The 26,443-nt window shown below is 30.7% G+C and overlaps 1 protein-coding gene and 1 pseudogene across 1 annotated transcript; one reads left to right on the forward strand and one right to left on the reverse strand.

Moving 5' to 3' along the window:
• Nucleotides 1-12,981: 12,981 nt before the first annotated feature.
• Nucleotides 12,982-16,625, reverse strand: LOC135672056 (serine carboxypeptidase-like 18; annotated as a pseudogene).
• A 114-nt stretch (nt 16,626-16,739) lies between these two features.
• LOC135672401 (CSC1-like protein RXW8) lies at nt 16,740-26,322 on the forward strand. The gene is made up of 11 exons (XM_065180881.1): nt 16,740-16,981; nt 17,689-18,051; nt 19,596-19,742; nt 20,724-20,787; nt 20,873-21,082; nt 22,777-22,962; nt 23,133-23,431; nt 24,683-24,959; nt 25,158-25,433; nt 25,632-25,865; nt 25,957-26,322. The coding sequence occupies exons 2-11, from the start codon at nt 17,771-17,773 to the stop codon at nt 26,122-26,124; spliced, it is 2,142 nt and encodes a 713-aa protein (XP_065036953.1). The 5' UTR covers nt 16,740-16,981; nt 17,689-17,770; the 3' UTR covers nt 26,125-26,322.
• The last annotated feature ends 121 nt before the right edge of the window (nt 26,323-26,443 follow it).

Raw genomic sequence — 26,443 nt, forward strand, 5'->3', positions numbered from 1 at the left:
TGCTGCATATAATTTGATGGGAAAAGAAATATCCAATCATGATGTTTGTTGGAGAGCCCAAAGGACAAGCATCAGTAATGGCGTACGTACCTCAACCACTACTATTAGTCCTCCTAAACAAACAAGACGAAGAGCACTTCCGCCTGCGCACCAATGCAAGCCAAGGAAGAAGACCGCAGGCAAGCGTGCACACACACCACGCGACGAAGGAAGTGACGCTCCTCCCCGACCGACCCCATCGCTTCCCTTCCGAACCACCAAAAACACCACACAGGCGAATCTCCAACCTCCCTCCCTCTGCCTCGTCTCTTCTTCCCTCAGCTTCCCATAATTAACGATGGCTTAGCAGGACAGCTTGGTCCGCACCATCTCATCAAATCTCTTGATGATGAAGCGAGCGAATCTGCACCTTCTTCCTGTCCTATATATGTCCGGCGACAGTATATGATATCAGACCTAATATTCTCTATTACCCTTATCTTCAATTCATGAGCTACTCAACAACTAACAATATCCTTCCCATAGATTCTTCTCTTTGTCAAGTCGAGCGCATACAACTCGAAATATAATTATGAGCATAGGAATTGGGTCATCAACCCACCTAAATGGGATCTATAAACAAACTCAAGTGTGCATGCTGTTGGACTCAGTCAAGCCAAGGAAACATGCAATATATGTACGTCACAACCACTACGTGGGAAGACAAATTAACAATATCCTTATGCTTCTCTATGAAATATGTCTTGTCGTAACCCATGCGGGTGAAGACATTGACGTCTCAACCATCCTCTACACCTTCCTCTATATCTCCATGGCCTTCTCCCTTCCCTTCCCTTCACCACCGCTTTCCTTGTTGATGAAGGGAGCAGCAAGCTAGCTGGGTGAGAGTGTGATGTTGGAATGGCTCAATCAGATTTGAACAGGTGTGTTTATAATCTGATTGAGCCGTGCCAATATCACTCTTTACCTAGTGTGTCGGATCTATCATACCATCTCTTTCTTTCAGCGAGGAGATGGTTGAGAGGTAGGTTTTGAGAGGTCTGATCTATTGTGCATCTCTTCTGACTTCCAGGTTTCATATCATGATCTATTAGTAATAATCATATCATCAGGATAGAAAGGAATCCAAGACTAGAATTCTAAGGTTCCTTATTAATCTCTAAGATCGGCAAAATGCATTTCTTTCTTCATATCATCTTGATTTTCTAAATCATACGACTCAAAGACAAACTGATCCAAAGATAAGATTCAATATCAATATAATCTGAAAAAATTAAGAACTGAAGCCGTGGGTTTTATCTGACTTTTTCAGTCATTAGTAATTGAAATGATTCCTTTGTTCTCATCTAATCACAGGATTTCATATCACCAATGATTTGGAAGAAGCTTAGGTGCAGGAGATATATCATTAAAACATATAATTAGTCAGGTCAAACATAGCTTTTTCTAAAATTGTCCCATCATTTTCTTCGATTATGTCACTCTTAGATTTATTCTAACTATTTTAAGGGCAGTAAAGACTTCGTCAGATATTTATGAGATTATAGAACGAGATTGATCTTCTAAGTTGAGATATCCTCCACGACATAATTAAGAATGCATGTCTTCCTTCCTTGATTACATATTTAAGTTGGCCAACATATAACTCTTACTGTTGGAATAATTATACGCCCAGCTTAAACTACTATCAAATGCTTTTCTGCAGATCACGAAGCAAATGTTTCCTTACAAGAAATAAAGCAATTCATGGAGCTAAATCTGTTAAATTCCTTTAACATGAGCAAGTGTTTCTCTGCTAAAACGAACATCCTATCACCTCTCCATGAGAGAATAGAAACACTCGAAAGATAGATAGATAAAATTAGCCACTGTTTATGAACCATAAAATAGCTAAAAAAACGAAAAATAAATATGCCCTTTGATGCATATAATCACCTCAACAAAGCGCAGAATGTTACTTAATAAGATACTACATGGTGATGAGGAGTTCGAGTAAAAAAAGATTATCTAAAATGGAGCTAAAGATCAAGTTACACATATTAGAGAACGAATCTAAAGCTATATTGATCCTTAACAAGGATGCTAAGTTCAGATATACAAAAGATCATATACTCCAATTTACTACTCTCTGGTCTATAAATATAAAGTTAGGTTTAATTATTTTGGACTAGCGGTATAAATATATTTAAGTTAATAAATTAGATATTCTATTAAATTAAACGACAACATATTTTTTTAAAAAAATACATAAACTAAAGAGAATAAAAAAATGATTTTTCTTAATATGAAAAATCAAAACAATAAAATAAAAACAAAAGCTTCTCTTCCGTGGACTTAAAAGAGGAATCAAAACTAATAAAAAGAAAAAAGGTCTAGTTTTTATAATTCAAAAAGAAGCCATTTAAAATAAAAATAAAGAAGAAAATCCTCTAAAACAGAAAAAACGTGCCGCCGTTGCCGGGATCGAACCCGGGTCACCCGCGTGACAGGCGGGAATACTCACCACTATACTACAACGACTTTGTTTATTTACTTGAATATTTATATTTATATAATTTAATTTCACGAACTAATTAAAACAATCTATTACTTAGATTTTGGTATAAACTTGTTATATATTTTATTTCTCAACTATCCAATACTCAAATTCATAAGATTTTATTATTATAATAATTATTTTATATAATTTTTTTAAAATCAAAAGATATGCGATGATCATACAAAACTTTCGTCCGAGAGTCTCAATTATTATGATCTTTTTTTAAGTTCAAATACATCACCCAATTATTTAAAGAATAGTATTACAACCTTAAGCATAACATGCACAACTCAATATTACACATAGTAGCTATTAAGCTTCACCAAAAAATATTTTAAATATCTTAAAGAAATCCATAGATTAAAGATAACAAAAAACATTCTAAATTCCAGCCACATCATCATTGGACTCAAGATCTAGAATAAACCCTTTTTTTTCAAGCCCCTTATTAAAGGCTCGTAAATAATAGTTGTATTACAATTTTTTTTTAATTTTTCTTAATATAAAAAATCAAAACAATAGAATAAAATAAAAACTTCTCTTCTGTGGACTTAAAAGAGGAATCATAAAAAATAAATAAAAAAGAAGTCTAATTTTAATAATTCAACAGCAAGCCATTTAAACAACACTCTGGTTAACATAAAAATAAGCTTAAAAATTTTAAAAAAAATCAATGAAAAATTTTCTCTAGTTCAAGAGCAAGCTATTTAAGCAACAGTATGTTCACATAAAAATAACTTAAAAATTCAAAAAAAATCAATGAAAAAAATTCTATAATTCAACAGCGAGCTATTTAAGCAGCACTATGATTACATAAAATAAGCTTAAAATTAAAAAAAATAAATGAAAAAATTTCGCTAATTCAACAAAAAGGCATTTAAGCAGCACTATTGTCACATAAAATAAGCTTAAAATTTTAAAAAATCAATTAAAAATTTTTCTAATTCAACAACGAGCTATTTAAGCAGCACTATATTCACATAAAATAAGCTTAAAAATAAATAAAAAAATTTCTCTAATTCAACAGCAAGGCATTTAAGCAACACTATTGTCATATAAAATAAGCTTAAAATTTTAAAAAAATCAATGAAAAAATTTCTCTAATTTAACAACAAGCTATTTAAGTAGCACTATAGTCACGTAAAAATAGCTCAAAAATTCAAAAAACAAATTAATGAAAAATTTTCTAATTCAAGAGCAAGCCATTTAAGCAGCACTATGGTCACATAAAAAATAGCTCAAAAATTCAAAAAAAAAATCAATCAAAAAATTTCTATAATTCAACAACAAATCATTTAAGCAGCACTATGGTCACATAAAAATAGCTTAAAAATTCAAAAAAAAAATAAAATCAATGAAAAAAAAATCCTCTAATATTATAAAAACTACAAACGCCATTGCCGGGGATCGAACCCAGGTCACCCGCGTGACAGGCAGGAATACTTATGTTTCTGAAGTATATTACATTTTCCCCCAAAATTATTTTAAATATTTTAAAAACTCAAAATCTAGAATAAATCCTTTTTTTCAAGCCCCTTATTAAAGGCTCGTAAGTAATAGTTGAATTACAAATTCTTTTTGAATTTTCTTAATATAAAAAATCAAAACAATAGAATAAAATAAAAGCTTCTCTTCTATGGACTTAAAGATGAATCATGACAAATAAAAAAAAAGAAGTCTAATTTTAATAATTCAACAGCAAGCCATTTAAACAGCACTATGGTTAACGCAAAAATCAGCTTAAAAATTAAAAAAAATCAGTGAAAATTTTTCTCTAATTCAACAGCAAGCTATTTAAGCAACACTATGGTCACATAAAAATAACTTAAATAATAATAAAAAAATAAATGAAAAATTTTCTCTAATTCAACAGTAAACTATTTAAGCAACACTATGGTCACATAAAAATAACTTAAATAATAATAATAAAAATAAATGAAAAATTTTCTCTAATTCAACAGCAAGCTATTTAAGCAACACTATGGTCACATAAAAATAACTTAAAAAATAATAAAAAAAATAAATGAAAAAAAATTCTCTAATTCAACAGTGAGCTATTTAAGCAGCACTATGGTCACATAAAATAAGCTTAAAAATTAAAAAAAAATTAATGAAAAAATTTCGCTAATTCAACAAAAAGGCATTTAAGCAGCACTATTATAATATAAAATAAGCTTAAAAATAAAAAAAAATCAATTAATTTTTTTTTAAAATTCAACATCGAGCTATTTAAGCAGCACTATATTCACATAAAATAAGATTAAAATTTTAAAAAAAATAAATGAAAAATTTTCTCTAAATCAACAACAAGGCATTTAAGCAGCACTATTGTCACATAAAATAAGCTTAAAAATTCAAAAAAAAATCAATGAAAAAAATTCTTTAATTTAACAGTAAGCTATTTAAGTAGCAGTATGAACACATAAAAATAACTCAAAAATTTTAAAAAAATTAATGAAAATTTTCTTTAATTTAACAGTAAGTTATTTAAGTAGCACTATTGACATATAAAAATAACTCAAAAATTAAAAAAAAATTAATGAAAAATTTCTCTAATTCAATAGCAAGCCATTTAAGCAACACTATGGTCACATAAAAAATAGCTCAAAAATTCAAAAAAAAATCAATGAAAAAATTTCTATAATTCAACAACAAATCATTTAAGCAGCACAATGGTCACATAAAATAACTTAAAAATTAAAAAAAATAAAATAAAATCAATGAAAAAAAATCCTCTAATATTAAAATTAATAAACACCGTTGCTGGGGATCAAAGCCGGGTCACCCACGTGACAGGCGGGAATACTCACCACTATACTACAACGACTTATATTTCAGAAGTATATTACAGTTTCACCCAAAATTATTTTAAATATTTAAAATAAATCCATTGACTAAAGATAATAAAAAACATTCTAAATTCCAGCCACATCATCAAACTCAAGATCTAGAATAAACCCTTTTTTTCAAGCCCCTTATTAAAGGCTCGTAAGTAATAGTTTACAAAAAAAATTTGATTTTTCTTAATATATAAAATCAAAACAATAGAACAAAATAAAAGCTTCTCCTTTGTAGACTTAAAAGAGGAATCATAACCAATAAATAAAAAAAAATCTAATTTTAATAATTCAACAGTAAGCCATTTAAGCAGCACTATGGTCACATAAAAATAGATTAAAAATTCAAAAAAATAAAAAATATTAAAAAATACTCATCACTATACTACAACGACTTATATTTCTGAAGTATATTATTACAGTTTCACCCAAAATTATTTTAAATATTTAAAATAAATCCATTGACTAAAGATAATAAAAAACAATCTAAATTCGAGCCACATCATCATTGAACTCAAGATCTAGAATAAACCCTTTTTTTCAAGCCCCTTATTAAAGGCTCGTAAGTAATAGTTGTATTACAAAAAAAATTTGATTTTTCTTAATATATAAAATCAAAACAATAGAACAAAATAAAAGCTTCTCCTTTGTAGACTTAAAAGAGGAATCATAACCAATAAATAAAAAAAAGTCTAATTTTAATAATTCAATAGTAAGCCATTTAAGCAGCACTATGGTCACATAAAAATAGCTTAAAAATTTAAAAAAATAAAAAGTATTAAAAAATACTCACCACTATACTACAACGACTTATATTTCTGAAGTATATTACAGTTTCACCCAAAATTATTTTAAATATTTAAAATAAATCCATTGACTAAAGATAATAAAAAACATTCTAAATTCCAACCACATCATCATTGAACTCAAGATCTAGAATAAACCCTTTTTTTCAAGCCCCTTATTAAAGGCTCGTAAGTAATAGTTGTATTACAAAAAAAAATTGATTTTTCTTAATATATAAAATCAAAAAAATAGGACAAAATAAAAGCTTCTCCTTTGTAGACTTAAAAGAGGAATCATAACCAATAAATAAAAAAAAGTCTAATTTTAATAATTCAACAGTAAGCCATTTAAGCAGCACTATGATCACATAAAAATAGCTTAAAAATTCAAAAAAATAAAAAGTATTAAAAAATACTCACCACTATACTACAACGACTTATATTTCTGAAGTATATTACAGTTTCACCCAAAATTATTTTAAATATTTAAAATAAATCCATTGATTAAAGATATTAAAAAACGTTCTAAATTCCAGCCACATCATCATTGAATTCAAGATCTAGAATAAACCCTTTTTTTCAAGCCTCTTATTAAAGGCTTGTAAGTAATAGTTGTATTACAAAAAAAATTTGATTTTTCTTAATATATAAAATCAAAAAAATAGAACAAAATAAAAGCTTCTCCTTTGTAGACTTAAAAGAGGAATCATAACCAATAAATAAAAAAAAAGTCTAATTTTAATAATTTAACAGTAAGCCATTTAAGCAGCACTATGGTCACATAAAAATAACTTAAAAATTCAAAAAAATAAAAAGTATTAAAAAATACACACCACTATACTACAACGACTTATATTTCTGAAGTATATTACAGTTTCACCCAAAATTATTTTAAATATTTAAAATAAATCCATTGACTAAAGATAATAAAAAACATTCTAAATTCCAGCTACATCGAACTCAAGATCTAGAATAAACCCTTTTTTTCAAGCCCCTTATTAAAGGCTCGTAAGTAATAGTTGTATTACAAAAAAAAATTGATTTTTCTTAATATATAAAATCAAAAAAATAGGACAAAATAAAAGCTTCTCCTTTGTAGACTTAAAAGAGGAATCATAACCAATAAATAAAAAAAAGTCTAATTTTAATAATTCAACAGTAAGCCATTTAAGCAGCACTATGGTCACATAAAAATAGCTTAAAAATTCAAAAAAACAAAAAGTATTAAAAAATACTCACCACTATACTACAACGACTTATATTTCTGAAGTATATTACAGTTTCACCCAAAATTATTTTAAATATTTAAAATAAATCCATTGACTAAAGATAATAAAAAACATTCTAAATTCCAGCCACATCATCATTGAACTCAAGATCTAGAATAAACCCTTTTTTTCAAGCCCCTTATTAAAGGCTCGTAAGTAATAGTTGTATTACAAAAAAAATTTTATTTTTCTTAATATATAAAATCAAAACAATAGAACAAAATAAAAGCTTCTCCTTTGTAGACTTAAAAGAGGAATCATAACCAATAAATAAAAAAAAGTCTAATTTTAATAATTCAATAGTAAGCCATTTAAGCAGCACTATGGTCACATAAAAATAACTTAAAAATTTAAAAAAATAAAAAGTATTAAAAAATACTCCCCACTATACTACAACGACTTATATCTCTGAAGTATATTACAGTTTCACCCAAAATTATTTTAAATATTTAAAATAAATCCATTGACTAAAGATAATAAAAAACATTCTAAATTCCAGCCACATCATCATTGAATTCAAGATCTAGAATAAACCCTTTTTTTCAAGCCCCTTATTAAAGGCTTGTAAGTAATAGTTGTATTACAAAAAAAATTTGATTTTTCTTAATATATAAAATTAAAAAAATAGAACAAAATAAAAGCTTCTCCTTTGTAAAATTAAAAGAGGAATCATAACCAATAAATAAAAAAAAGTCTAATTTTAATAATTCAATAGTAAGCCATTTAAGCAGCACTATGGTCACATAAAAATAACTTAAAAATTCAAAAAAATAAAAAGTATTAAAAAATACTCACCACTATACTACAACGACTTATATTTCTGAAGTATATTACAGTTTCACCCAAAATTATTTTAAATATTTAAAATAAATCCATTGACTAAAGATAATAAAAAACATTCTAAATTCCAGCCACATCATCATTGAACTCAAGATCTAGAATAAACCCTTTTTTTCAAGCCCCTTATTAAAGGCTCGTAAGTAATAGTTGTATTACAAAAAAAAATTGATTTTTCTTAATATATAAAATCAAAAAAATAGGACAAAATAAAAGCTTCTCCTTTGTAGACTTAAAAGAGGAATCATAACCAATAAATAAAAAAAAGTCTAATTTTAATAATTCAACAGTAAGCCATTTAAGCAGCACTATGGTCACATAAAAATAGCTTAAAAATTTAAAAAAATAAAAAGTATTAAAAAATACTCCCCACTATACTACAACGACTTATATCTCTGAAGTATATTACAGTTTCACCCAAAATTATTTTAAATATTTAAAATAAATCCATTGACTAAAGATAATAAAAAACATTCTAAATTCCAGCCACATCATCATTGAATTCAAGATCTAGAATAAACCCTTTTTTTCAAGCCCCTTATTAAAGGCTTGTAAGTAATAGTTGTATTACAAAAAAAATTTGATTTTTCTTAATATATAAAATTAAAAAAATAGAACAAAATAAAAGCTTCTCCTTTGTAAAATTAAAAGAGGAATCATAACCAATAAATAAAAAAAAGTCTAATTTTAATAATTCAATAGTAAGCCATTTAAGCAGCACTATGGTCACATAAAAATAACTTAAAAATTCAAAAAAATAAAAAGTATTAAAAAATACTCACCACTATACTACAACGACTTATATTTCTGAAGTATATTACAGTTTCACCCAAAATTATTTTAAATATTTAAAATAAATCCATTGACTAAAGATAATAAAAAACATTCTAAATTCCAGCCACATCATCATTGAACTCAAGATCTAGAATAAACCCTTTTTTTCAAGCCCCTTATTAAAGGCTCGTAAGTAATAGTTGTATTACAAAAAAAAATTGATTTTTCTTAATATATAAAATCAAAAAAATAGGACAAAATAAAAGCTTCTCCTTTGTAGACTTAAAAGAGGAATCATAACCAATAAATAAAAAAAGTCTAATTTTAATAATTCAACAGTAAGCCATTTAAGCAGCACTATGGTCACATAAAAATAGCTTAAAAATTCAAAAAAATAAAAAGTATTAAAAAATACTCACCACTATACTACAACGACTTATATTTATGAAGTATATTACAGTTTCACCCAAAATTATTTTAAATATTTAAAATAAATCCATTGACTAAAGATATTAAAAAACGTTCTAAATTCCAGCCACATCATCATTGAATTCAAGATCTAGAATAAACCCTTTTTTTCAAGCCCCTTATTAAAGGCTTGTAAGTAATAGTTGTATTACAAAAAAAATTTGATTTTTCTTAATATATAAAATCAAAAAAATAGAACAAAATAAAAGCTTCTCCTTTGTAGACTTAAAAGAGGAATCATAACCAATAAATAAAAAAAAAGTCTAATTTTAATAATTTAACAGTAAGCCATTTAAGCAGCACTATGGTCACATAAAAATAGCTTAAAATTTTAAAAAAATAAAAAGTATTAAAAAATACTCCCCACTATACTACAACGACTTATATCTCTGAAGTATATTACAGTTTCACCCAAAATTATTTTAAATATTTAAAATAAATCCATTGACTAAAGATAATAAAAAACATTCTAAATTCCAGCCACATCATCATTGAACTCAAGATCTAGAATAAACCCTTTTTTTCAAGCCCCTTATTAAAGGCTTGTAAGTAATAGTTGTATTACAAAAAAAATTTGATTTTTCTTAATATATAAAATTAAAAAAATAGAACAAAATAAAAGCTTCTCCTTTGTAAAATTAAAAGAGGAATCATAACCAATAAATAAAAAAAGTCTAATTTTAATAATTCAATAGTAAGCCATTTAAGCAGCACTATGGTCACATAAAAATAACTTAAAAATTCAAAAAAATAAAAAGTATTAAAAAATACTCACCACTATACTACAACGACTTATATTTCTGAAGTATATTATAGTTTCACCCAAAATTATTTTAAATATTTAAAATAAATCCATTGACTAAAGATAATAAAAAACATTCTAAATTCCAGCCACATCATCATTGAACTCAAGATCTAGAATAAACCCTTTTTTTCAAGCCCCTTATTAAAGGCTCGTAAGTAATAGTTGTATTACAAAAAAAAATTGATTTTTCTTAATATATAAAATCAAAAAAATAGGACAAAATAAAAGCTTCTCCTTTGTAAAATTAAAAGAGGAATCATAACCAATAAATAAAAAAAAGTCTAATTTTAATAATTCAACAGTAAGCCATTTAAGCAGCACTATGGTCACATAAAAATAGCTTAAAAATTCAAAAAAATAAAAAGTATTAAAAAATACTTACCACTATACTACAACGACTTATATTTCTGAAGTATATTACAGTTTCACCCAAAATTATTTTAAATATTTAAAATAAATCCATTGACTAAAGATAATAAAAAACATTCTAAATTCCAGCCACATCATCATTGAACTCAAGATCTAGAATAAACCCTTTTTTTCAAGCCCCTTATTAAAGGCTCGTAAGTAATAGTTGTATTACAAAAAAAATTTGATTTTTCTTAATATATAAAATCAAAAAAATAGAACAAAATAAAAGCTTCTCCTTTGTAGACTTAAAAGAGGAATCATAACCAATAAATAAAAAAAAAGTCTAATTTTAATAATTTAACAGTAAGCCATTTAAGCAGCACTATGGTCACATAAAAATAGCTTAAAAATTTAAAAAAATAAAAAGTATTAAAAAATACTCACCACTATACTACAACGACTTATATTTCTGAAGTATATTATTACAGTTTCACCCAAAATTATTTTAAATATTTAAAATAAATCCATTGACTAAAGATAATAAAAAACATTCTAAATTCCAACCACATCATCATTGAACTCAAGATCTAGAATAAACCCTTTTTTTCAAGCCCCTTATTAAAGGCTCGTAAGTAATAGTTGTATTATAAAAAAAAATTTGATTTTTCTTAATATATAAAATCAAAACAATAGAATAAAATAAAAGCTTCTCCTTTGTAGACTTAAAAGAGGAATCATAACCAATAAATAAAAAAAAATCTAATTTTAATAATTCAACAGTAAGCCATTTAAGCAGCACTATGGTCACATAAAAATAGCTTAAAAATTTTAAAAAATAAAAAGTATTAAAAAATACTCACCACTATACTACAACGACTTATATTTCTGAAATATATTACAGTTTCACCCAAAATTATTTTAAATATTTAAAATAAATCCATTGACTAAAGATATTAAAAAACATTCTAAATTCCAGCCACATCATCATTGAATTTAAGATCTAGAATAAACCCTTTTTTTCAAACCCCTTATTAAAGGCTTGTAAGTAATAGTTGTATTACAAAAAAAATTTGATTTTTCTTAATATATAAAATCAAAAAAATAGAACAAAATAAAAGCTTCTCCTTTGTAGACTTAAAAGAGGAATCATAACCAATAAATAAAAAAAAGTCTAATTTTAATAATTCAACAGTAAGCCATTTAAGCAGCACTATGGTCACATAAAAATAGCTTAAAAATTCAAAAAAATAAAAATTATTAAAAAATACTCACCACTATACTACACCGACTTATATTTCTGAAGTATATTACAGTTTCACCCAAAATTATTTTAAATATTTAAAATAAATCCATTGACTAAAGATAATAAAAAACATTCTAAATTCCAACTACATCATCATTGAACTCAAGATCTAGAATAAACCCTTTTTTTCAAGCCCCTTATTAAAGGCTCGTAAGTAATAGTTGTATTACAAAAAAAATTTGATTTTTCTTAATATATAAAATCAAAAAAATAGAACAAAATAAAAGCTTCTCCTTTGTAGACTTAAAAGAGGAATCATAACCAATAAATAAAAAAAAATCTAATTTTAATAATTCAACAGTAAGCCATTTAAGCAGCACTATGGTCACATAAAAATAGCTTAAAAATTCAAAGAAATAAAAAGTATTAAAAAATACTCATCACTATACTACAACGACTTATATCTCTGAAGTATATTACAGTTTCACCCAAAATTATTTTAAATATTTAAAATAAATCCATTGACTAAAGATAATAAAAAACATTCTAAATTCCAGCCACATCATCATTGAACTCAAGATCTAGAATAAACCCTTTTTTTCAAGCCCCTTATTAAAGGCTCATAAGTAATAGTTGTATTACAAAAAAAATTTGATTTTTCTTAATATATAAAATCAAAAAAATAGAACAAAATAAAAGCTTCTCCTTTGTAGACTTAAAAGAGGAATCATAACCAATAAATAAAAAAAAGTCTAATTTTAATAATTCAACAGTAAGCCATTTAAGTAGTACTATGGTCACATATAAATAACTTAAAAATTCAAAAAAATAATCAACGAAAAATAATCCTCTAATATTAAAAAATGTAACCGCCGTTGCCGGGTATCGAACCCGGGTCACCCGCGTGACAGGCAGGAATACTCACCACTATACTATAACGACGATATTGTTTTATTTGGTGTTGTCTCTTTTATTTGTCTTGATTAGGAAGGTTTGTATTGGTCTCATTTTCTTTTGGCACTATGGCTATTCATATCTGACAAGTTCTTTTCGTTCACCATTGGAATCGGTATATATAATCATTCGGATCATCTAGTTTTCATTTAATTTTTACTTAAAATTATATTTCTATACATGTAAACATGTTTGGAGAACATGTAAGAGCCATATAGTTACTGCTATGACATAGCATATCTAATGAAACTTGAATATACCTTCGACAAACCATCTGATATGAGCCCCATCCCATGAGGATTCATGTCAACCTTTTCACCAGTGAATGGGTTGCCAACAGGGTAACCCTAAAAGGAACAACAAAAGCTGTTTTTAGAAGCAAGAAAAAGAATCAAATTTATTTTTATAACTATGCATATCATGTATAAACTATTCTTTCATTTATTCATGGAAAAGAGTTTAGTGTTCATTAGAGTATCAAAGACTTCTTTTTGTTTGAGCATATTGTTATTTAATTGAGGCATATTCCTTGAACATATTGTCAGTTAGAGAATTTAGCAATAATCTAATTGAGGCATACCCATGTGCATCATAAAAATATTCATTGAATTGGATAGTAAATATACTTCCTATAATTATGACACTGTTATCAAGTAATCTGTCATTTACTGTTTTCAGTGTTCACATGAATTGGATATTAAATATACTAATGACACTGTTTTCAAGTACTGCTCTACTAATCTGTCATTGTGATGAACAATTCAAGAGAAACGACCTGGTAATGGGCATGGCATATATATACCTTGAGATTAAGCAGTGGCTGTTTCCCAGCATTAATTCCTGATCAACACAAAGTAAGCCATCATCATTTTTGCACAAATAAAGTTGAACATTTTAACACTTTATTTAACTTAGAAACTTATTTGTCTGCACAGGCATGCTTTTTCATCTGCATAAATATATGTACACACAACATTGTATACAGTATCAGTGCATAGCTAATGCAGTAGAGGCTAGTTATCCAAACTCTGATGGAGAAACTATAAAATTTGGGCCAACAAATCATATTATCAGTTATGTTTTGGTTGCAGTGTTCTATTTTTCTAAAGTATGTCTAATTAAGTTGCATGCTTTTTACATTGACGTTTCTAAGGGTGGCATCCAACTTATTCTTGCAGTAAAATATAGTGATCATAAGAGCCAGACTTAGATTTGGAGTTACCTTTGGATATTAGATGAGCAACAAGTGGAACAGTCATCCCAGCATATGAATTACCAGCAATGTAGAGAGGACAGGAGAGGAACAGTGGTCTGTGGATGGTCAATCAACCACTGCAAAAGAAAAAAAAAAGAGAGAGAGAGAGAGAGATTGAACAGCTACAATGGAAAGATAAGCATTATATTATCTGTATTTATTACAACTCTGCTCAACATTTGTCTGAAAGTATCCTACCTTTGTGAGAAAATCATAGACTTGTAATGAAGAAGACATGTCCCCCACCTCATCAGCAGATGCAGAATCCTTGGCAAACGAGAAGCCAGTTCCAACTGGAATATCGACAAAAATTACACTGGAAAACTGCAAACCATTACTTGTTAGAAAACATTAAAAAAATGTATGAAACTAAAAAAATGGAAGGAGCTGAAACAGAAACATATTACTTTTGTCCAGGAATATTGATGATACATTAATGTAGACAAACTTTCATTATATTTGTAGTTAGCAGCAAATCTTACATGACCTACAAAACCAACATGAAGAGTATCCATTTTGTATATCTAACAACTTCAGAGATAGCTAAGGAAAGACAATAATATAGATATTTGATTTGGAAAACCAATCTGATAACTAACTTGGGTTAAGAAAATGAAGCAGTGCATCAGTACAGGTGATTGAGTATGAAATTTCTGTATGACTATGTACCCTTACTTTCTAATCTCAGTCAAAACTTGACCCAACCTATTCCTACACCTAAGACACCAAGAAACCAAGACAAGCCACTGCAAGAGACCCTGATAAGCCAATCATACAAGTGTCAAAAATATCACCACACAAAAATACAACCTTCTTTGTTCCTCCATCTCTTCTATTTCTCATGATTAGACCATAACATAGATCAAACTAAGAGCTGGCAAAAGTTTGGCCATTACCACTTGGATCTATATATGCAAACCAGATATGACAAGGTAGATCATTTCACTGAAATCCACTAGGTACTGTGGCTGCCGCATCGTTATCTAGGTCGAGACCTGCGAGTACTTGGCCTTGACTCTATTCTCTCAAAGGCCTCAACCATGTAGATTAGATTAACTTTCCCCTTGTCAAAAAGCAAAAGCGAATTCACCCTTTATCTGCATTACATGTATGATCCAGTTCGGTAATTTCCCTTTCAGAACAGGTTTATTATTTCAGTTGTAGATCGAATCCATTGCAATCTCATCAACATTTTTTAGGGAATCAAAGCAACGGATTTTAGCTGCCATGGAACTACAGACAGTGTGATTGTGCAGTATAAGCTGAAATCGGTATCTGAGTGTTGAAAGAGAATCATATGAATTGGTCAGTAGAGGTCAAAAAGCTACCAATTTGGAAGGCCAAACTGTTGAATCCGGAGCACCCCGGACCATCAGGAAGTCAGAGTATGAGGGGGTCCTCCTCCGGGTTCCCCTCCGACTTTACAAAGTAGTAGAACAGCTCCACGCCCTTCACCTCGTCCACCGTCACATAGCTACAATAACAAAGCAAGTGGCAGTGAGAAGCGCAGAGAGAGATGGCTGGGGGAGGGAAGCCAACGTCTCTAAATAGAAGAGGAGGGGCCCTTCGAACCCAGGGAGATGGGTGACGACAGACGCCAAGAGCGCAAGAGCGACCACAGCGAGCGGATAAGGAGCAGCAGCTGCGGAAGAAGCCGACGCTCGTTCGAGGATCGAGACATGTCGGCCGTGAGTGGCAACTACTCTTCCCGTCTTCTTATTCTGAAATATATATATATATATATATATATATATATATATATATATATATATATATATATATATATATATATATATATATATATATATATATATGAATGATTTACCTTAGGAAATTTTTTTATAATAAATTGATAAAAAAATATTCTACAAAATATTTTATTTTTTGTCAGAACATTTCTTAACCGTGCTTTTGGATTTACGACTCATACTTCGTGTGTGCCATGTGTTAAATCATGATTGAAGAATTTTTTTTCTATTAGATATATTTGAGGAATCATATTTTTAATTATTTTTTGGTACAATATAATATATAGACAAAATTATTTTCTTGATTTTGAACCCAGAGATAAAAAGGATAAAGTGAACAAATGAAGAAGTTTAATATAAGAAATGAAAAAAAAAATCAACTAACAAAAACGTCGCCACCTAAATATTGAAACAAAGGGGAAATATTATAATTCATATTCGATTAGAATTAAATAGTGGATAAATTTGTCTTTATGACTGTTTTATAGCTCTCTTTTTTCCTAAATACTGCTTATATAAGTATTATATTTAAAATCAACAGATGGCAAACTATAGTTGCCGAAGTCAAATGCACCCAATACTGGTCTGACTTTAGTTTGACCATGGATTTCACTTTGGGCTCTGCCAGTTAACCAATCGCGACGGTTATAGGCGGTTACGCCGCGTACCAACCGCACGCGCCTACGGTCCCGCGTCCATCGAAACTAAATGTACGCATTTGATACGATACCCACGACCGTCTCGCCGACACTTGTGGTCATCGGCGTGGATTCCTGTGGACCCACGGCGAGGCCGTCCTAAGCCGCTGGTAGCCTAAGCGGGTAACTCTGCTTTGAGTGTATGTAGTTTTGGTTTGGTCCCGCGTTGGTCACATTTGAGGTGATTGGTTGGACTTGTGTGGACCAATCATTTCCATGACACGGGTACAGTGACGGGTAAAAGATGTAGGTGTGTGTTACTTTTAACAATGAGGGGGGCACAAGCGGTTCGTGAGCGGGAGGCGCCAACTCAAAACGTACGTCGCTCTCTCCTTTTTCCCTCCTCTTTGCCCCATCCATCCCTCCGTTTCGCCGCTCCGCGATCCTTCCTGACCTCGGTTTCTCTCGCTCCGATTCCGGTGATTCCACCTTTCTCTCACTTGATATTTTTTCTTTTGTCGTCGAGATCTTGATTTCTTGATACTGGTATAGGGTTTCTTTTTTGGTGATGATCGAGACGTCGCTTTCTCTTTCAAGCAGAATGATTTTGATGGTAGCCTTTTGGTTGAGGTTTCCATGAAATATTTCTGTGATTCGTATGCAATGTGCTCGTAACTACCTATTTTGTTCTTTTTTGCCACTAATTTCTCAGAGCTATGATGTTATTGAGAGGATTGGGCCTCTATCCTGCTTCCTCGAAATCGATTGTGGAGACTCCATTGGTTCGATTATGATCTATGTTCTATTTACATATGATAACGTTTAAGAGTATTATAATGATCCGAATAATTGGTTATAATTTAAATATCTTCACATGATTGCACACAAAAAAATAAATTAATTTGATGCTTCTGTATCTTTGATCACAACAAAACATCTTGCATGCCACCGAAACTGCTTGTACTTTGGTTCATTTGATACCTATATTTTATAGGCATTTTAAATATCACAGATTATGTCTATGATTGTCTTGAGGCCATAGAGATGAAAGCCCAATCCTTTTAATAGGAATTTAGCTCGAGTCAAATTATTATATTGCTGTTCCAATTTGACGCAGATTTTTTAATTATTTTAGTTCGTGATCATGTTGATGCAATTTTGAGTAATAAGATACTGCCTTTTACAGGGTAATATAGATTTATTTGGAAACTGCTACAGCATTGTTGGTCTGGGCAATGCTTAGATACCTTCCAGGTTAGAAGGCAGGGATGAACATCTCTGCTCTTCTAACTTCTGCAGGCATAAATATTGGCTTCTGTGCTCTTTTCTTGTCACTGTATTCAATCTTGAGGAAACAACCTAGCAATCTCTATGTTTATTTTGGCCGGCGGCTTGAAAAGGAGAACAGTAGGTATCAGGACCCTTTCACTTTGGAAAGATTCGTGCCCTCTGCTGGCTGGATAGTGAAGGCTTGGGAAGTGACAGAAGATGAAATCCTATCAATTGGTGGTCTGGATGCAGTGGTTTTCCTTAGAATATTTGTTTTCAGGTGACCGCAACTAGACTTTTTAAAATATTGTTGGTGATCTCGTGTCCCTTTTCTTCCTATTACTATGTAGTTAGATGTGTGCATAATCAGGAAAATGAATTAAAGAAAGAAAAATAAAGGAAACTTCACAAACATAGTTCTTACTTCAAACATCAAGGATAATCACAAGGTAAAAATTTGCTTGGATCCTTTGAATTATTTTTCATGCTTTCTTCTTGCACTTGGAATTTACTGTTGGTATGTGAATCTTGTTGATGATTGCTTTTCCCACTTCAGAAAAAGAGTCAACGCTTCTGCCCGAAAACCATTGACCATCAGCATGGTGGCATTGAAGTCATTTGACTTGTAATGTAGAAACTAGAAACACAATCGATATGGTTGTTGTCCTTCAAAATTGTTAGATAAGATATATTTATCTGAAATTGGAAGACAACTCATGGTTGTCTTACCTATTGTGTTTTGAGATATTATCATAATCCATCATAGTTTTGTAATATAGACAGAATCCCCCTCTTTTTTCTCTTGCATATATAATTTCTTGTTATGATCATTGACATGCCTAGAGAGAATTGTGTAGATACACAGGGTTCTCTTTGCTCACTCTGGTTACTACCAAACACCTTTCTTCTCTTGTGACTTACTGCTTAAAAAGTACTGCTTTTACCTATAAACTTTGCAAGCATATTAGTGACAAGAATTTGAGAAGATGGCAAAAGGTGTACATTAAGATATTTATATCAGGAAGAAGGGAAGATATTAGCTTCAACTTCAAGGATATAGTATTAATTCTCTCAAGTGTCTTTGCTAACATAGTTATGTGAGATAAAGGTGATGCATCTGATTCTCGATTAATTTACAGAAAATAAGTCTAAATAAGCTTATTCTTATCTCAAAAGAAAACGAAGTCTAATCACATTTTGCATATATAAAAATATTAATGCAGAATTTCAAATTGTATTAGTTGCTAAAATTGGTCATATTAAAGTTGGGAATTACGAAAAACAGGACGAGCTTTTGACGATGATAAATACATAAACCCTGCCCCCTACCATTAACATATACTCGATGGAAATCTTTGATTGGCTGTGAAAGACAGTTAATTTAATTGTTGTCTGGCATGGATTTTATTGTCTGGTGGAATTATTACAGAGTCACAGACATGATACTGCATATGTACTTATTTATTGGAACTTGAAGCTTACTAGGTCAGTAGATAAGATGTGCTGCATGTGATTTAAAATTTATGAACATGGCTACCAGTGTCCTTTAAGTGCCTTTAAATTCATCATGTGTTCTTTCTACTTGGAGATGGTCGAATTATTTCTCCTTATAATATTCGAAGGCTATACAGCTTAAATTGAAAATTGGATGATGACACTCATTCCATGTCATGTGCTATTAATTAGACATATACTAAGATTAGTAATATATTTGTTGTTATTTCAGAACAATATATGATACATGTTATTTATTGTTCACATACTGCATACAGAATCTACAACAAACTAATTTATTGAAATTTTTTGTAAAATTTACCTCCACAGTATACGTATTTTTTCCATCACTGCTGTGGTTTGTGTATTTGGAGTGCTTCCAGTTAATTATTTTGGCCAAGAAATGGAGCACGGGCGCATCTCTTCAGAATCATTAGATGTATTTACAATTGCAAATGTCAAAGGAGGGTCAAAATGGTAAGGATTGGTTTTTTTCCTTTTTTGAAGATTACTTTTATATAAGAGATATGCTTGGTGATTTTTTTTATTAGCACTGCACATGCTTGCTGCTATTACTGCTGAATGAATTGAATGAAAAAGAGTTAGTTTTTAAATAAGAATTGAAACAATATAGACTAAGGAATGTAATTCCTGTTCTTTTTCTCATGGTAATCTCAACATTGTCTACCCTTTGGAACAGAGCTTACTTAGAATTTATGGATATAAGCAGACAACTTTAGAGGGAAAGTGAAAAAAGGTTGTTTATCAGTCCTTAGTTCTTTTAATCTAATTTCAAAGTAAATGTTGGAATATTTAAATGAAAAAATCACCCCTTGTAAAAAGCTATCTTCTATGCATTTACTCTCCAGAAATTAGAACTCATCATTTGTAGTAATTCTTTCACAATACATCAAGTAGAAGCAACATGGAAGGTACGAAAAACATGATTTTGAGATAAAAATATATATTAGAGAAAGGTAGCCATATGATTTCATTATAGAACAAGAAATGTTTACGTTCGTGAACAAATGAGAGATCGAGTGAGAACCAATGTGAACATAATCAAAGGAGACATGCAAATGCCATCATGGTTAGACAAGTTAAATTGATCAGTGGGGTGAGTTTTTTTATATTTCATTATACTACAAACTATGTTTAATTCTTTATGTCACTTGATGAGTAAAAGTGTGATTAATAGAACGCTGTCTGTTGGTCTCAAGCAACCAAGAGACAGTATTCTATAATAATTATCTGAGAATGCTGTCTTTTAGTACAATCATCTTCTGTGCATCTGTAATCCATGATAATTATCTGAATGGTATCTGTTTAACTACAGATATAATGCAATTATTCTGGTATGTGTATCTGGAATTTGAAGCTTGTCCATAAGAGCAACTGCTATCTTCACATCATCCACTATTCAACATTAACAAAGTTTTCTGCATTTTGCAATCACAGGCTTTGGGTCCACTGCACTGCGTTATACATTATAACCTGTTCAGCTTGTAGTCTTCTTTATTCTGTAAGAATTTGTTTCTAAAGTGTCAAAACTAAATTATCTCATCTTGCTCTTTTAGGAGTGACATTTTTTATTGTTTATTTTCCAGGAATACAAGAACATTTCTCAAATGAAGCTAGCTCATGTCACTGGATCCCCTCCAAATCCTAGTCATTTTACTATTCTTGTTCGTGCTATACCAAAATCGACAGAAGAATCTCTGACCGATACCATTAGAAACTTCTTCACAAATTATCATGGATCAAGTTATTTATCACATCAAATAATCAGTCGAACTGGGAAATTTCAGAAATTTATGGTGTGTATTCAACCCTCTTTATTCCTTTTTTCATGTAAATATCAATATATCATGTTGGAGTACTATATAAAAATATATTTGGAATTTATCTGTTTGGATGTTATGGAACATTTTGTGCTCAACAATGACTTATATGTATTTGATTTCTGATGAATGTTTCATGTAATTTGTTCTTTTCTGGAGCACTGATTTTATGCTCTATGATGACTTATATGTATCTGTTTTCAGCTCAACATGCTGAATTATCATGTATCATGCAATTTCATGCTCAACAATGAATATATATTTTGTTTTATGGTTTCATTTTAATGCCCTATCATCCGTGTGCTAATTCCAAATTGATATGTTTTGTGACTTGCTTGTAAAAGGGAGGCATTTTTTTTTATCAGTGTGTCATCTGTTTTCTCTTTTGCTAAACTTGTTATCCCTATGGTTATCTAGATGTACCCAGTGATAGCTAATCTTCTGTCATTATATTTTATCTTCTGATATCATGGAATTTGATTCTTACTCTGCTAGTAATTTTCATCATTTTTGGCTAGAGAGATCCTCATGATGGTTGAGGATTTGGATATAATATGAAAGACTCTTCTTTGCCAGATTTTGCATAACTTTACCATTATTAACTGCCACAATGCAGGATCTTTAGTTTGGCCATCTCTTCTCTCTCTCTCTCTCCTTCTATACTCTTTTGTGCTAATATATGCATATGCACCACGTGTGATCATTCCAAGTTTCCAACATATGTCTGGTCTGCAAGAAACTTGGGGTTGTTCCTTTATCCTTTGTGTTATTTTATTGTACATTATTTACTATGATCTTAAAACTATAGTAAGTATGGAAATACAACATAACAAATATTACAGACAGTTGATGGCATGGGATTCAAGTAAGAAGGACTGGTTAAGGAGATACCGCAAATAAAAAGAAAAAAGAGAAAGCTGTTGTTCCCAAAATTTTGGGTTAAGACTAAATGGATCCTTCTCCACTATTTTATTGACTGCTTTACTGCAATGGCACTAAATAATGGAGGGCTTCTAATCTTTTATAATTGTTTCTGACCATGTCTTCTTTAGTCTCCCCTCCCAATTTTAATATTTCAATTTAATCTATCCTTTTTAATGAAGCTGTTGGTCTTCTTTTGACATGCCAATTTAGACTTCTTCATTCTTTCTTCATTTTTTCAATAATATCTTGACCCACAAGAGAAACAATGTTGTAAATATAAACATTTTGACTATAGAAGATAAATTCACAATTCACAGAAATATAAAAGACATGTGGTGCCTTTAACTATCTACATAAAATACTTTGAGATTTGTTATCAAGACACTTAAGTCCTAGTAGAATCTGAATTTGGATTTATTTAAGGGATGCTAAGCTAAACTCAAATCCAATTACCTTAGTAGGTCTGAGATGTTAAATTTTGCTATAATCTGTCCCAATTTGTATAAGAATCCAGTTATACTTTTTTTTTCTTCTCGTGTAAACTTTTTTTTATTTGTTAGCATTTATGTCACGTTGGACTACTGAAAGTTCTTGTTTGCCTCTTCTGTGTGTATGTTGGTCAAGTGTAACAATTTTTCTCCTTGTTTCAGGTGTGAATATAAAGCTCCAATATAATAGTACAATTTCTCATTGTGTTGTGTGTTTCTGTTGAAACAATCTGTTTATGGCAATTTTTTCTATTGCAGTCCAATGCAAAGAAGGTCTACAAAAAGTTTGTCCGGATAAGAGTCACTGCTCTAGACAATAAATGCAGACCAAGTCTTTATAGATGTGGACTTTGTGGAGTAGTGTCCAATTCTTTTCAATTTTACCACAGTGATTATAATGGAAAAAGGACAGATCTGCAACATTCGGACACAAGAAAACGAAAGGTATTTTTTCAAATCTAAGCTTGTTTTTTTCTAATGAAACTCAAAAGATTTGAACTTAACATTTCCTGTTTTCTTTTTTTCCTACTTGTTGAACCGGATGAGCAAAATTCAATTAGATGAACATATAATAAGCCATTTATGTGCCTAACTGTTTTCCCTTTTACAACTAGGAATGCTCAGCTGCCTTTGTTTTTTTCAAGACCCGCTATGCTGCTGTTGTTGCTTCAAAGGTTCTTCAGACTTCAAATCCCATGCAGTGGGTAACTGGCATTGCTCCAGAACCATGTGATGTTTATTGGCCAAACCTATGGATACCATTTGGGCAGCTTTGGATTCGCCGACTAGCTACTCTCTTGGCTACCATCGTTTTCATGTTTTTGTTTCTTATCCCGGTAACCTTTGTGCAAGGTCTAACCCAACTAGACCAGTTACAACAGAAGTTCCCTTTTCTGAATCGTATACGTAACAAGTAAGTATTCTTGTCCTGTTTTTCTCTTCGGGTTATCACTCAAATTCTCATTGATTTTTCTTGTTAAGAAGCTACTAGATCATTTCTATTGTGACCTGTATGCATTTCAAACTAGTTATAAAAAGGCAAACTATTTCATTACAAGTTGATGCAAAGCATTTTACTGTTTCCATCAATCCTAAAATAAACTCTAACTCTGAGATTATTCCATGAAAACAAATCATTATTCTTGGTGCAATTATGGCTTGTTATCTCACAGTAAGTACTTCCTCTATCAAAGCCTCCTTATGGATATTGGAGGAGCGAAATTCCAGCTGTAACTTATATTTATTGAGCCTTCCAAAATTTGATCCATGATACATCTTTCCTTGCTTATATTGGATTGGAAAGTGAGAGATATCTGACATGTTGTAATCTGTAGTCCTGTTATTTGTAAAGGGAAAGTCATTTGTCTATTTCTACATGTGGGGTACAATTGAGACTTAATTATGTCCCAAAGTTTTTATAAGGGTCACTGTAACTCCAAATCAATATATTGTGGATAGAATTAAGTTTTAGCATCAATTCATCTGATTAAGCTTTTTTGGTTTATTATTAGTGGTTAGAGGATTTTCCTTGTTGCCCATTTTTATTTAGATGTCTTAGTTTGATTTCTGTTTTGTAATAGATTTTCATTTTCCCTGGAAATTCATGACGCTATATTCTTGTTCATAGTTATTTAAACAATTACAGTCAGATGGATTTCTCAATTAGCTGACAGATAAATATCTATACAATCTTTTTAGTTAAATGACTATAGCGTCAAATACATATTTAGATTGCTTGCTATGGACGGTTAAGTTTGAGATGATCAATGTAGGACAAGATTGTTTTATCAAATTTAATAATGGAGATATTTTCCTTTATGATCTCTGGTATTTATCAATGTAGGAATTGTATTATCAAATTTAATCATCAAGATGTTTTCCATTATGATTTCTGGTCTAAGTGGTTCTGTTTTTAATGTGCTTGAGTTATTGGTTCATCAAGATGTGTCCTATGGATAGCTTTCTTGATTATTTGGCGTTCATCAATTCAGTTCTTTCTTGATCGCCTTAGTCAAATATTATATTCATGTTTGCTACTCGAGTCTCACCCTGTTTTCTTTACTAATGGCATTGCTTAACAATAATAAAGGCTGCTAATTGATTTTTTTTTTTTCTTTTGTCTATTTTGTGGGGGTAAAATCTTAAATTTGCTGTCAATGTGCAGGGCTTTTGTGATCCAGTTCGTGTCAGGTTACCTGCCTAGTGTCATTTTACAGGTCTTCCTCTATTCTGTTCCCCCAATGATGATGATGTTTTCTACCGTGGAAGGGCCTATTTCGCGCAGTGGCAGGAAGAGAAGTGCATGTTGCAAAATACTATACTTCACCATATGGAATGTATTTTTTGTGAATGTTTTATCTGGATCTATCATCAGCCAGCTGCATATCTTTTCTAGACCAAGAGACATTCCTGTCCATCTCGCCAAAGCAGTACCAAGGCAGGTAAAATTTAGATCCATGTTTTTATTTTCATCCAGTTCCAAAATTGTGTAATGTTATATATGATGTTTTCTCAGCTATATAAGCTTGGTGTGCTGTTTCGCTTATGTTACCACGAGTTCATTTTTGGTGAATTACTGATTTCCTACGCTGCACAAGAATTAGAATGATGATCTAATGCTTTGTGTTGCCCTGTTGCAGGCAACCTTTTTTATTACTTATGTTCTGACATTAGGTTGGGCCAGTTTATCATCGGAAGTCTTGCAAACCTTTTCCCTATCATATAATTGGATGCGGAAATATATATTCAGATTGAAGGACGATCCGAATGCTGTGCCGTCCTTTCCGTATCACACTGAAGTCCCAAAAGTGCTGTTGTTCGGCTTAATTGGTTTTACATGTTCAATATTGGCACCTTTAATAGTGCCATTCTTGCTGGTTTACTTCTTTCTTGGTCATCTCGTGTACCGTAACCAGGTGAGTCCTTTTATGCTTTATGGGACAACTGTTGTAGCCATGTTTTCATCTATCTCTGTGCTGAACAGGTCTGCATATTACTTATATATTGTTTATATATCGTTTATGCCAATTAGATAGACATATAATACCATATATATTGTTAATCTTGAAGCAAGTCTAACAAGACTTCTCATTGTTTCGCCTTGAAATTTGCAGATTCTAAATGTTTACAGCTCATATTACGAATCTGGAGGGCGGATGTGGCCCATCGTGCACAACACCACTGTTTTCTCTCTGCTGCTGATGCAGATTATTGCACTTGGAGTATTTGGAACAAAAGATGCCCCGGTCGCTTCGGGTTTCACTATTCCACTTCTGATCTTCACACTTCTTTTCAGTGAATACTGCAGGCATCACTTCAATCCCATATTCAAGAATTTCTCTGCCCAGGTTGGTGTTTGCAATTTAGAGCGTGTGTAATAAGCTAAAAATGCAGTTGATATCTACATACTTATTCATGTACGTGATTCTGGGATCCCAGGACTTCATCGAGATGGATAGAGAAGATGAGCAAACTGGTCGAATTAAGGATGTTCACATGCAGCTGCTCACAGCATACTGCCAGCTCCCCCCACCAACTACTAATACTGAAGAAACATATTATGATGATTCTGTAACTGGTGATGCTCGTAATCAGGTCACGATCTGAACTCTCTCTCTCTCTCTCTCTCTCTCTCTCTCTCTCTATATATATATATATATATGTTTATATCAAACAATGATTTTGACTAAAGATTACTTCATCATGCACTGTGCTCCCATTGTTGGTTGTCACTGGGGAAGGTGTTCATTTAACTGTTTTAAATCTTTTTCGGAAATAAATTTCTGCTCGAGCAGCAGTTACGCATTCCTCCTTTTATTAATTGTCTTTTTAACTTCATCAAATGTAATTATTACTGGCTGTAATATTTGCTTGCGTTTGCCCCCAAACTGCATAATCCTAAATCCTGCATTGGAGGTTTGTCTCA

This window comes from Musa acuminata, chromosome BXJ1-4 (assembly GCF_036884655.1).
Source record: "Musa acuminata AAA Group cultivar baxijiao chromosome BXJ1-4, Cavendish_Baxijiao_AAA, whole genome shotgun sequence".
In the NCBI taxonomy this organism is placed as follows: Eukaryota; Viridiplantae; Streptophyta; class Magnoliopsida; order Zingiberales; family Musaceae; genus Musa; species Musa acuminata.